This window comes from Sabethes cyaneus, chromosome 2, assembly GCF_943734655.1.
Source record: "Sabethes cyaneus chromosome 2, idSabCyanKW18_F2, whole genome shotgun sequence".
In the NCBI taxonomy this organism is placed as follows: Eukaryota; Metazoa; Arthropoda; class Insecta; order Diptera; family Culicidae; genus Sabethes; species Sabethes cyaneus.
The window spans coordinates 95926960-95938976 of record NC_071354.1 but is presented as its reverse complement, the minus strand read 5'-3'; the positions used below and the strand labels follow the sequence as shown (position 1 = coordinate 95938976).

General features: G+C 39.7%; 1 protein-coding gene across 2 annotated transcripts in view; it reads right to left on the bottom strand.

Moving 5' to 3' along the window:
* Positions 1–8290, bottom strand: part of LOC128734271 (pleckstrin homology domain-containing family G member 5) — a 226673-nt gene extending 218383 nt beyond the window's left edge. For both annotated transcript variants that reach the window (XM_053828357.1, XM_053828358.1), the window contains exon 1: positions 6787–8290. In XM_053828357.1, coding sequence (XP_053684332.1) covers positions 6787–8094 — 1308 coding nt within the window. In that variant the 5' untranslated portion in view covers positions 8095–8290. The remainder of the gene's footprint in view (positions 1–6786) is intronic.
* Between the last annotated feature and the right edge of the window lie 3727 nt (positions 8291–12017).

Here is a 12017-nt window from a genome sequence, read left to right as displayed (position 1 = left end):
TGGATTTACGGAAACCAGACGTGGTCTCAAGCTTGGTATGTCTCGCACTCTAAAAATAGACAAATTTTCACAGACAAAATCGGTCAAGAATTGATAAAGTTAGAAGCATTTCATTGGGTGGGTACCCGGGTACCCATCCGAACACTTATGGGTGTTAAGTTTCCCGTACACATAACGATTAACTAAGGAGGGCGGCTTTGTCGCTTGGCATATACAGTGGACCCCCGTTCGTTTGAACGATTCCTCATGCAAACTAACGGGGTTACTTTTTAATTTGAACAACTGGTAACCCGAAATATGCTGAAACCTGTGTGAACTGGCCGCCCTGCTCTTTGTTATTATTTTGGTGGTTTGTTTTAGTTGGCAGTTGCAAGTGCGAATATTGCATTTTCCGATCGGATTTCTCTCTTAATCGCTAGGAAAACGAAATGTGAAACCGATTAAACACGCTAGGTCAGTACAAACGAATCGTGTTTATGTGCATTGTTTGCATAAACAAATGATGTCATGTTGAAAATGACATTTGAACCATTTTTAATTTGCACGTCGTGCAAACCAACGAGGGTCAAATTAAAAAGTGTTCAGATTAAAAATGGTCAAACGAACGGGAGCCCACGGTACCGTGAAAAATATTCGTTTCATTTTAATAACTATATCGACAAAAAAATGCCGGAGCTGTAGCTCCCCATTACAAACTAGTGCCAGTTCCACCAATGAATTTCGAATGACAATTCGCACAGAATAATCTTTCAGTAATAGTTCAAATAGTGCATAGTTTAAATAGATCTAACTAATAAAAAAGTTTATCAACGATTCTAGTTGAATTTAAAAACCACGGATATATTGCGGAGTTTCCACCAATTTACAGTCCCACGCGAAAATTATTAGCGTGGTTATTTTCTGCGTTTATCACACATGTTTGCAATTTAGCAATTTGAACCATCAGTTTTTCGTTATTGCCTCCCCACTGCACCCCTCCTTGCTTGACAAGCATAGTTTCAGTGTATTTAGTAAGTACAGGATAATTATCATTAAAAAACGTATTTGCGTGGGACTCATAAAATTGCTGCAAGGTACAATAATATGTCTTTGTTAAATGCCTTTGAATAAATGAGTTTCACTCAGTGGTACTAAAACAAGAAACAATTGTCGAATTCGCCATCGAGATGATGCCATCGAGGCAGTTAACCGTTAGGGGGCATGTGTATAATGTGCCCCAGGTGGGCAATACGCCCTAGTTTGTTTATTCGCAAACTAGCATAAATTAAAATGCAAAACTAACGAGAAACCCTAAAATACGATAAAACCAGCCTACTCTGCAAGTTTGAGAGTAGTTGTCACTAGCTGTCAAACCAAAAGAAAAATAAATTTGTCTTCTAACAGCTTCTGATGTAATTTTTTGCGTCGTTTCCGTAAGCACCCTTTTGGTTAAAATCTATAAATATAAGGTTGTTGCGAATCGATGGCGTGAAGTGAAGTTCTAAAACATTATCTCGGGCGAAAATCAGGTGAAAAACGCTTAGTTTATGTAATTATTTATTATTTTTCCCAACATGTTGAATGCGACCAATATGCCCCACCTGCGATGGTGCAATATGCCCTATTACAAATTTGGCTATAAATACTGATAAATAGATATGCGTAACAGTCTATTACCACTATTAGCCTCAGTTAGTAATGTAGAATGAAATAAATAATGTTGAAATTAAATAAATAAATCTATACCTATAAAGAAGGATTTCTGTCTGTCTGTCTGTCCGTATGTTCCTTATAGAATCGAAAACTACTGAACCAATCGGCATGAAAATATGCATGTAGAGGTATTTTGGGGCCAGGAAAGGTTTTAGTGATGGTTAGAAACCCCTCCCCCCACTAAGAGGGGGGGCTCCCATACAAATGAAACACAAATTTCTGCATAACTCGACAACTAATCAAGCAAATAGAACAAAATTTGGCATGTGGGTGTTTTCGGTGACAAGAATTTATTCTATGGTAAATTGAGACCCCTCCCCTCTTTATAAGGGGAATTATAACTCCTCTTCGCTTTAAAAGGGGGGGCTTCCATACAAATTTCCTCATAACTCGAGAACTAATCAAGCAAATGGAACCAAATTTGGCATGTGAAAGTTTTCGAGGGCAAGAATATTTTCTATGGTGAATTAGGAACCCTCTCAACTTTAAGAGGGGGGGCTCCTATACAAACGAAATACAAATTTCCTCATAACTTCAGAACTAATCAAGCAAATGGAACAAAATTTGGCACGTGGGTGTTTTTGGAGACAAAATTTTTTTCTATGATGAATTGGGACCCCTCTCCACTTTAGGAAGGGGGGCTCCTATACAAATGAAATGCAAATTTCCTCATAACTCGAGAATTAATCAAGCAAATGGAACCAAATTTGGCATGTGAAAGTTTTCTAGGGCATGAATATTTTTTATGGTGAATTAGAACCCATCCCCACTTTAAGAGGGGGGGCTCCTATACAAACGAAATACAAATTTCCTCATAACTTGAGAACTAATCAAGCAAATGGAATCAAATTTGGCACGTGGGTGTTTTTGGAGACAAAAATTTTTTCTATGGTAAATTGAGACCCCTCCCCTCTTTATAAGGGGAATTATAACTCCTCTTCTCTTTAAAAGGGGGGCTTCCATACAAATTTCCTCATAACTCGAGAACTAATCAAGCAAATGGAACCAAATTTGGTATGTGAAAGTTTTAGAAGGCAAAAATATTTTCTATGGTGAATTAGGACCCCTCCCAACTTTAAGAGGGTGTGCTTCTACACAAATGAAATACAAATCCTCATAATTCGAGAACTAATCAAGCAAATGGAACCATATTTGGCATGTGGGTGTTTTTGGAGGCAACCATTTTTTCTATGATGAATTAGGACCCCTTACCTTTTTAAGAGGGGGGCTCTCATACAAACGAAATACAAATTTCTTCATAACTCTAGAACTAATCAAGCAAATGGAACCAAATTTATCATGTGAGTGCTTTTGTAGGCAAGAATATTTTCTATGGTATATTTTCGATGGATTTCCCCACTTTAAGAGGGGGGGGGGCTCCTATACAAATGAAAAACAAATTTGCTCATAACTCGAGAACTAATCAAGCAAATGGAACCAAATTTGGCATGTGGAAGATTTTGGAGTCTTGAATTTATTTTACGATAGTTAGAGACCTCTCACCCCTGTGGTAGGGGGATATGGACTCTCATACAAATAAAACAGAAATTTTTGCGAAACTCAAAAGCTAATCGAACTCGAGAAATTCGAGACTTTTCCATAAAACATTAGTCAATACAAGACCACAAAAACTATCTATAGGTACACTAGATCATTCAGGACGAGACGATCGCGAGTGTTGCCGGTGACCCGCCGTCGGAAGCGCTGGGGGGCTTGCAAAACTCGAGATTGTGGCAAAGATCATCCGAGATTCATGATTTATGTACAACACAGGTTAATTTGTGGCAATACGAAGTTTGTCGGGTCAGCTAGTAAATAAATAAATAAATAAAGTGCTACGAATATTTTATCTACCGCGCCCAAATGCCAAGTTACTTAACTATGTGGGGCAATATGCCTCAGCTGCAGTATAATATGCCCCACGCAAAAAAAGAAAAGTTATCGCAGGAGACCGAAACTAGGTTTATTTTATGTTTATGTGGAGCGTATTATACTGCAGCTGGGGCATATTGCCCGCACAAACGAGAAACCCAAATTTTAGACACCGTTTTTAAATAATTTCTAGCATTTTTATTCCACAATATCAAAGGAAGTAAACAGTTACAATTGACTTTCAGCTCAAAAAGTAACATATATTCGTAATTGTAACGTTATTCTTGAGAAGCCTGTTTGAGATATATCCTTTTATTCTTAAGGGGGGCATATTATACTACCTACCCGGGGTACCTTACCTTAGGGTACCCGGGTACCTTATCAGATTTCAAAATAAGAAATTCTAATGTTTTCTTCGACCCAGGATACTGAAACTCTGTGACATCTTAAAACTAGCTAAATTACAACTTTTTATAAAGTTTTCATGTAGCACTTAAGGGGGAGGATAGGGAGGGCTTCGAAATTTTTTACCCTTTAAGTGCTCGACAAGGGTACCCGGGTACCCGTAAATTGAAACGCTTGTAACTTTGGCAATATTTGACCGATTTGAACCATTTTACCACCTTGTTCTGGAACTTGTTCCAGAATGGCCATTCCGAGGATAAACCATTATACTATTTTAAAACTATGAAAAATGACCTTTCGGAGTAATTTGAAGAATTTATGATACCCATATTACTATGCTTACATCCAATATCATAAAAAGTGCTTTAATTCGGGAACACATCCTCGGAATACTAGATTTCCGGGAACCAGATGAACCACTTCCGGTTTTGTTGCAACCCCACTGGAAGTGAATAAGTTCCCTAATCTTTAGGTGGTAAGATGGTGCAAATCGGTCAATTATTGCCAAAGTTACAAGCGTTTCAATTTGCGGGTACCCGGGTACCCTTGTCGAGCACTTAACCCATTAAGCCCCACACTTTTCCCAGCAGGGATAGAAAGTTGAAACTTTCAGAAAAATTTTCTTTTATGTCAACTAAGAAAAAGCCGCTGACATGTATTTTTAATTTTGACCCTGAGTCCCGCAACGCTACGTTGCGAAAACGCAACGCTGGGCGTTAAGGGTATACTGTTTTTGCATACCTTGATTATTATGCATATAAATACTTCATACTTTTTTACTGTTAAATCAAACTTGGGATTTTTTTGGGTGGTTTTGAGTATTAATAAAGATTAAATGAAAGACTAAGAGTATTACATGTTATGTTTTATGATAGATATCGAAACATTTGGGTTGGAGACCATCTTTGCACTAGACGCATAGTATGCAGTTTGAATGCTGTCATCGCAGATGATTGTCTACCAACACGTAACGGAAAGGTTGTAACATAAAATTTGGGTCCATAAAACTGTCGTTGCTGTCACTTAATTCCTCCAGATATTCCGGAGACAAAGATATTTTGACAATTTTATACGCTCTTATCACAACGGCTGTTCCATCTGCCATTAGTGTTTGAAGCTGCGAATTCTATGTTATGTAAACTGTTATAATGTTTCCGGGGTATTTTGAAGAAGCGAAAGATAAGATTTACATTCATTTGTTTACTAAAAAGCAACATCAAATGAAACACCGCAGCGAACGAACGAAAACAAACGTTCCCGTTGCAAATTTTGAATATCGTATCTTTCTAGCGTTCGCTTCCTAGTTTTCGCATCGCAAAACTTAAAACCTATCTTAAAATTACAAAAACAATCAAAATTATGAAACAAAGTTTTTTTTGGCAAGCAACCGATTCTTACTAACACTGATTAATAGTTCATGCGTTAATAGAGGTAAAATCGAGTTTTATGTGCTTTTGTATCTCTGTAATATGCTCAAGAGAACAGAGAAGAAAATATCTCATTGGTAAATGGACCTTTTGAAAAGTTACGCGAGTATTGTATGCTTAAGAAACGCCCTACCAGTTGGACAGTTATATGCGAACGCAGGCGAATAAATATTTGGAAAAATTCGAAGTCCTCAATTCACTGGCCAAAAGAATTCGATGCCTTTTTAAACACGTAAAATTCCGAACCGAAACGTTGAAATTTGTAAATCGAGATACGTCGACAAAACTGTTGGAAATGGAGATTCGTCGACTAAAGACAGATTTCAGAGACATTTTTTAAAGAGTAATAATTCAATTCATTGCCTAAAATGTGATGCGCCAAAACTAAACTAAACTCTATTAAAATTGAGTTTGCAGAATGAAAGTTTGTTGATCATACCTTAACAATGCACGAGAGGCAAAATGAACCGAAAAAATTGAAACTTTTTGTTATTGCTGGTTTTAAGGGATACCCCATAAAGTGACTTTTCTTTTGTAAAAAATCAGAAGAAATCGATTGGTGATAGTCTCAATGCCCGAAAATGACGATAAGTTGCTTATTTTGCACCAATAACCCCTATTTCTCAAGTATTTTGGAAGAATAATTTATAAATTCTTTCTATTTTGTGAGATTACATAGTAAGGAAAAAGGAAAACGAAAAAAATTATTTCAATAGAATATATTACGTATCTGACTTTTCCAATTTCACTCAAAAATTTTGTACTATAATCGAACTGTTAATTCTATACCTTTGTTTTCAAGCAGCGATATCTGTTCTTCAGGTTGAAAAGGTCAGTACATCGAACGACGATCAAGTTTTTTTTACTAAAATGTCGTATAAAACAATTTTTAGCCTTGTTTTACCTTACAACTTGTATTTAAATCTGAAAAAATATTGAGACTCTAACTCAGAAAACGGCATCCTACAAGCGAAATAAAAAAAAAGACTAAAATTTTTCGAAAATGAACGAATACACCAAATTTGAACAAAATCGGAGTATTTTTAAACAGGAATGATACGAATTTAGTATTATTTATCATTAACCCAATTTTTAAACAATGTTAAAAATAAAGTTAAAATTAAAAGAGGGTACATTAAATTTCTTATGTGACAAGTATTCAGCATTTTAAATATAACCACCCTTTGGAATCAAAAGTATGCGTTATGGTAAGCGTGCATACAACGTGCACAATTCTTTCTAAGTGTAAACATGACCAACAATTAATTTCGTAAAGCTGAATCGATAACATTCCACTCTTATCGAGCGGACGCTTTGAGTATAAATTATTTGCTAACCTTCTTGTTACTGTGTTGGGCCATAAAAGTTAAGAAATACCTTTGCTTCTTACCTGTTCACTGGGCTTTTTGGATTCCAATAGATACTCCACTGCATCGTTCCAAGATCTCGATCGCTTCAAACTTTCACTGCGGCTCACGTATCCTACACTTACACTATACCGCTTGTTCTTCAGATTTTCACATTTCAAACTTTCTTCTTCATCAATCATGCCACTGTCACACACATCAATTACCTTCTCGGCTGATATAGATTGCGCAGCCTCTTCGGAGGCTCGTTTCACTCCACTCACTGGCAGTTGATCCAGACTGTCCAAATTAAGCGCATCTACGTCACGTTCCACGTCGGCACTCCAACGAAACGATTTTCGATTCACTTTACTAAGGAACTTAAGTTTTTCATCGTCGATACTGTTACGATACAGGTTCTTATCGAGGTCAAAGTTACAATCAAGATCGAAACTTTTCCGTACCAACATCTTTCGACGAAGATCATGATCGGTTTTCTGCCTCCGTCGGATAACGGGAGGATTGGCAGCTTCCACAATGGGGTGTTCGGTGGCTGGCGGTCGTTGCGTTATCGAAGGCTGAGTCAACGATAAGTCCCGCTGGCTAATACTTAATTTCCGTTCCAAGTGAGCCTCATATTGGTTGAACTGGTCATAGTCTACAAAGCTCAAATCGTCATAACTAACCATGAAATCTTCCTGGCGAAGATTTTGCAAGGAAGTATTCCATTTAGCCGGAAGTTTTGGCTTTTTGTCGGAACGAAAACTGAGTTTTCGACGAAACGAGGCTAGTATGCTGTTTGATCGTTCCAATTTTGGCGGTTCGATTGGGGTTGGAGGGGAATGGTTTTCCGTTTCCTCATTGCTTTCTGTATGCTCTAGAATTGCATCTTCGTGAACTCTACTAAGATTTGACTCATTAAGGCTTTTCCGGTAGTTTTTCTTAAGTTGTATTGACGAAAGGCTTAAACTGCGAGTAAACTGATATGGTTGAGCTGCCCCCTCGCTGGGGGTGGCTAAACATTCACGACTCCCACTGAGTTTGTTGTAGATTTGTGATAGTTTGCGGGTTAAGGAAAAACTATTGGCACGTTCGAGCTTGGGTGGAGGCTCAGAAATTTCAACTTTCTTGGTCGCTGCTTGTTTTGGGTCGGAATGACGACCTGAATCAACCTTCGCATGTACGTCTTTGAATTTATCATTTTTGTTACCCCGTAAAGTTGGTTTACTTTGGGATGGCTCGAATGGTTTTGCACCCGATTGATTACTTTCCGTAGGAACAAGGTTGCCACCTTTTCCTTTTGTCGCTTTGGGACCGGATTTTCGCTGTGTTTTGTTCTTCGAACGATTCATTTTCACTAGCAAGATTTATATTCACGTTTTTCACTTGGATGAACAAAAAACAGCAAACACCACAAATATTTCCAGACGCAGACGTAAACGTTGAACACTGAATTAGCTGAAAAATTTTCTTATCATACAACTGCCATTAGCGAGATACGCTCGAAAAACAACAAAAACAACGGGAGAGGAGTCAACATGTTACTTGAGCGCGGTGGAGAGGAGCTCGTTGTTTGAGCACACGGTTCCTTACACGGTTTCGCGCTGACCGCCGTTATTATAGTGTAGGTAGGTATCTGTTCCGTGTGTTACTGAATAGCGCGACCGATTGTGCGGTATGTAGCAGGGTGGTAGTGAGCTTAGAGGGAACACACTGGCTGGAACTGTTCACTTGCCGGTCTCAGTCGCGTTCGCACGCGTGTAGTTTGTTTATCGCGTTAGGTTTTTTTATTTCTAGGTGCTGGCTGCTGCTGCCGCTGCTGCCTTCAACTGTTTGTCCGGAGAAGTGTGATATCGCGCTGAGACAATTCAGAGTTGGAAAGATAAAACACCTTAAGGTGTCAATAAATTGCGTCCAAAAGAAATGGTTCTTAAAATGTGGTACAGCAGGTTTGAACTGGGTGAAGTATGTGAAATATTAGTGAAATATTTTGAAAGGGCTTAAAGCAACAAAGCTTATATTTTTAAATTTAATGATTTTTAATAATAATTTTAAAATATTTAAAATTAATTAATAATAAAAAATAGACTCCACAGTGGTTTTTAAACACTTATTCAGCAACTTTTAGGCATACATCCACACAGCAGCAGCTGGGATGCGATCAACCGAGGAAAAATTTAGTAACCAACTCTAATGAGAACTCTAACGGATGCTCATAGGGAAGCGAGCGGCTCAAAATAATGTTTGACGTCCACGTTAGGGGAGGCAGGTCATGTCTTCGTGTCTTTGTGGGACCCTAAACAGTGCGACGACGAGACAGCGTGCAGCCTTGCAAACCGCCATCTAAAATAAACAGCCGCGAAAAGACTAATGCAAAAAAATGGATTTGGATACTCGGAACGTGAAACTACTGATTTCTCAAATTCTAATGAAGCACTCAAGTACTCTCCGTCGAATTGGTGTTTCGCAAGCGTAGCAGAGGGTATGCTTTTGACGTAGGACTACGTCTTACGGCAAGTTTTGAGATATGGTGTCATTCCAAAAATTCGAAAAATGCGAGCGTCACGAAAAATGAAAGGTTTTGAGCGCTAATAGCTCAGCGATTTTCCGATCGATTTTCAATATTCTTACACCAATCGATCGGAAAATCTTCTAAGAATTGACCCAAATGAAGAAAAGTATGGATTCTTGATGTTGAACTATTAAAAAATTGAAAATAATGAACCTATGTTTTACCAGAATTCTCGCTTCGTGATTGGTTGGAAGATTCTTTACGATGATCTAAACCTATACCAATTTGATATCTGTGCTTGGGAAGTAAGCCAAAACAAGTGACAAAGTTCCCTCATTTCAACAAGATTTCTTAACACCGCGGTTAAACCTAGACCATTTTGATGTCCTTGCTTGGGAAGTATGCCAGAAAGAGTGACAAAGCCCCTTGTACCAACAAATTTCTTACGAACGCGATTAAACCTAGTCTAATTTGATGTCCGTGTTAGGGAAGTGTGCCAGAAAAAATGACGCAAGTTCATTGTCGCAACAGATCGCAAATTCGTTACTGCGAGACGATTAAACCTCGGCGAATTTGATATCTGTGTTGGAAAAAAAGTACTACAGCTGTAGTGTTCGGTTATACAGCCCGGACTCGATTATCCGGGTGTTCATGTTTATTTTCAGCCCGGGTAATCGAATCACCCGGATAATAACGGAAAACTAACGGAAACATGGCTTCACGAACACATTGACAGCAGCGAAATCACCTCCAACTACACGCTTTTTCGCTGCGATCGCAATCCGGCAACCAGTCTTCGCTCTCGAGGTGGTGGAGTGCTAATTGGCGTCAAGAATCATCTGAGAAGCCATTGCGTGCCTCTGGATGACTGCGAAAACCTTGAGCAAATTGCAGTCTGCATAAACTTGCGTCATCGATCGCTGTACGTTGCGGCTATATACATCCCCCCACACTCTGCCTCTGACATATACTCTGCGCACGCTAAGGCTATGCAGTCTATGACAGATCAATCTTTGGATGCTGACACTGTCCTATCAATAGGAGACTTCAACCTTCCTAACTTACGCTGGCAGTTTGACGACGATATCGGTGGTCTCATTCCCTACAACATGTCAACTGAACACGAACATGTCACAGTCGAAGGCATGCTAACTGCGGGATTAAGACAAGTGTGCAACTTCGCCAACTTGAATAACAGACTTCTTGACCTTGCTTTTGTCAACCATCCCGAGCACATAGATCTCATCACTCCGCCGACTCCGCTGTTACCAGTTGATGTTCACCATGCACCGTTTATTTTACTATTGAACGAGAACACTGACAATTTTATCCCACCTAACGATCGAGACGATTCTCTCATTCCTGACTTTCGTGCGTACGATTACAGTCTACTAAACAGTACGTTGGAAACGATCAACTGGTCGCCTTCTCTTACCAACAGTTCTCTAGATGAAGCGCTAGGTGAATTCTATAGCACACTCCATGGAATCATTAGAGATCTCGTTCCACACAGAAGACGTCGCACATCCAATTCTCTCTTTGCCAATCCTTGGTGGACTTCGGAACTGCGCAACCTGCGCAACTTACTTCGTAAATCTCGGAAACGATTCTTTCTCTCCAAGTCAGAAACGGATCGATCATCCCTTCGCCAGGCCGAATCGACTTATCAAGAAACATTAAAAGCAACTTACGACAACTACATCTCAAGCATCCAGTCCAGCGTCAAACAAAACCCTGCACGTTTCTGGGATTATATCAGGAAGCTGAAAAAGAGCGACTGCATTCCTAATCCCGTACACTACGATGGCACCGACGCTTGCACAAGCAGGGACGCTGCTGAACTCTTCGCATCGTTCTTCGAAATCGTGTATAGCAGAGCAGCGCCAGTGCAGAATGTCAACTGTTTTGCCCATATACAAGCACACGACTTCAATCTCCCCACCTTTCAAATAACCAGAAACAACGTCATCGCCGCTCTTGAAGATCTGGACACTGACAAAGGGTCAGGTACGGACGACATTCCTCCAGTGCTTTTAAAAAACTGTGCTGATAGTCTGGCGGAACCGATTGCACTGATTTTCAATCGTTCTCTACGAGAAAGGGCTTTCCCGTCTGCTTGGAAATCGGCCTATATTGTTCCAATTTACAAATCAGGAAACCGTAGCTGTGTGTCTAACTACCGTGGTGTCTCACTACTTTGTTGCCTTAGCAAGGTATTAGAAAAACTAGTCCACAGCACGCTATATAACGCAGTTGCTCCAGTCATCTCTGAAACTCAGCACGGCTTCATGAGGAACCGGTCAACTACCACTAATCTGATGTGCTACGTTACTACTTTATCCAGAGAAGTCGAAGCTAGACGACAAGTGGACTCGGTATACATCGACTTTGCAAAAGCTTTTGATACTGTTCCACACATTCTGGTTATCGCCAAGTTGAAGCAAATGGGTCTACCGGATTGGATTACAGAATGGCTCAGCTCATATCTGACGGACCGCACGGCATACGTGGTAGTGAATTCTGCTCGCTCTCGAACGTTTTTCATTCCCTCCGGCGTACCCCAAGGAAGCGTACTGGGGCCACTGCTGTTCAACATTTTCGTAAGCGACCTGGGTACATCTATGTCATCTCCTGTACTTTCGTTCGCCGATGATTTGAAAATTTTTCGAACAATACTGTCGGTGTCGGACTGCGTGGCACTGCAAGAGGACTTAAACAAACTATTAATTTGGTGCGACAGCAATGGCATGCGCGTCAACTACA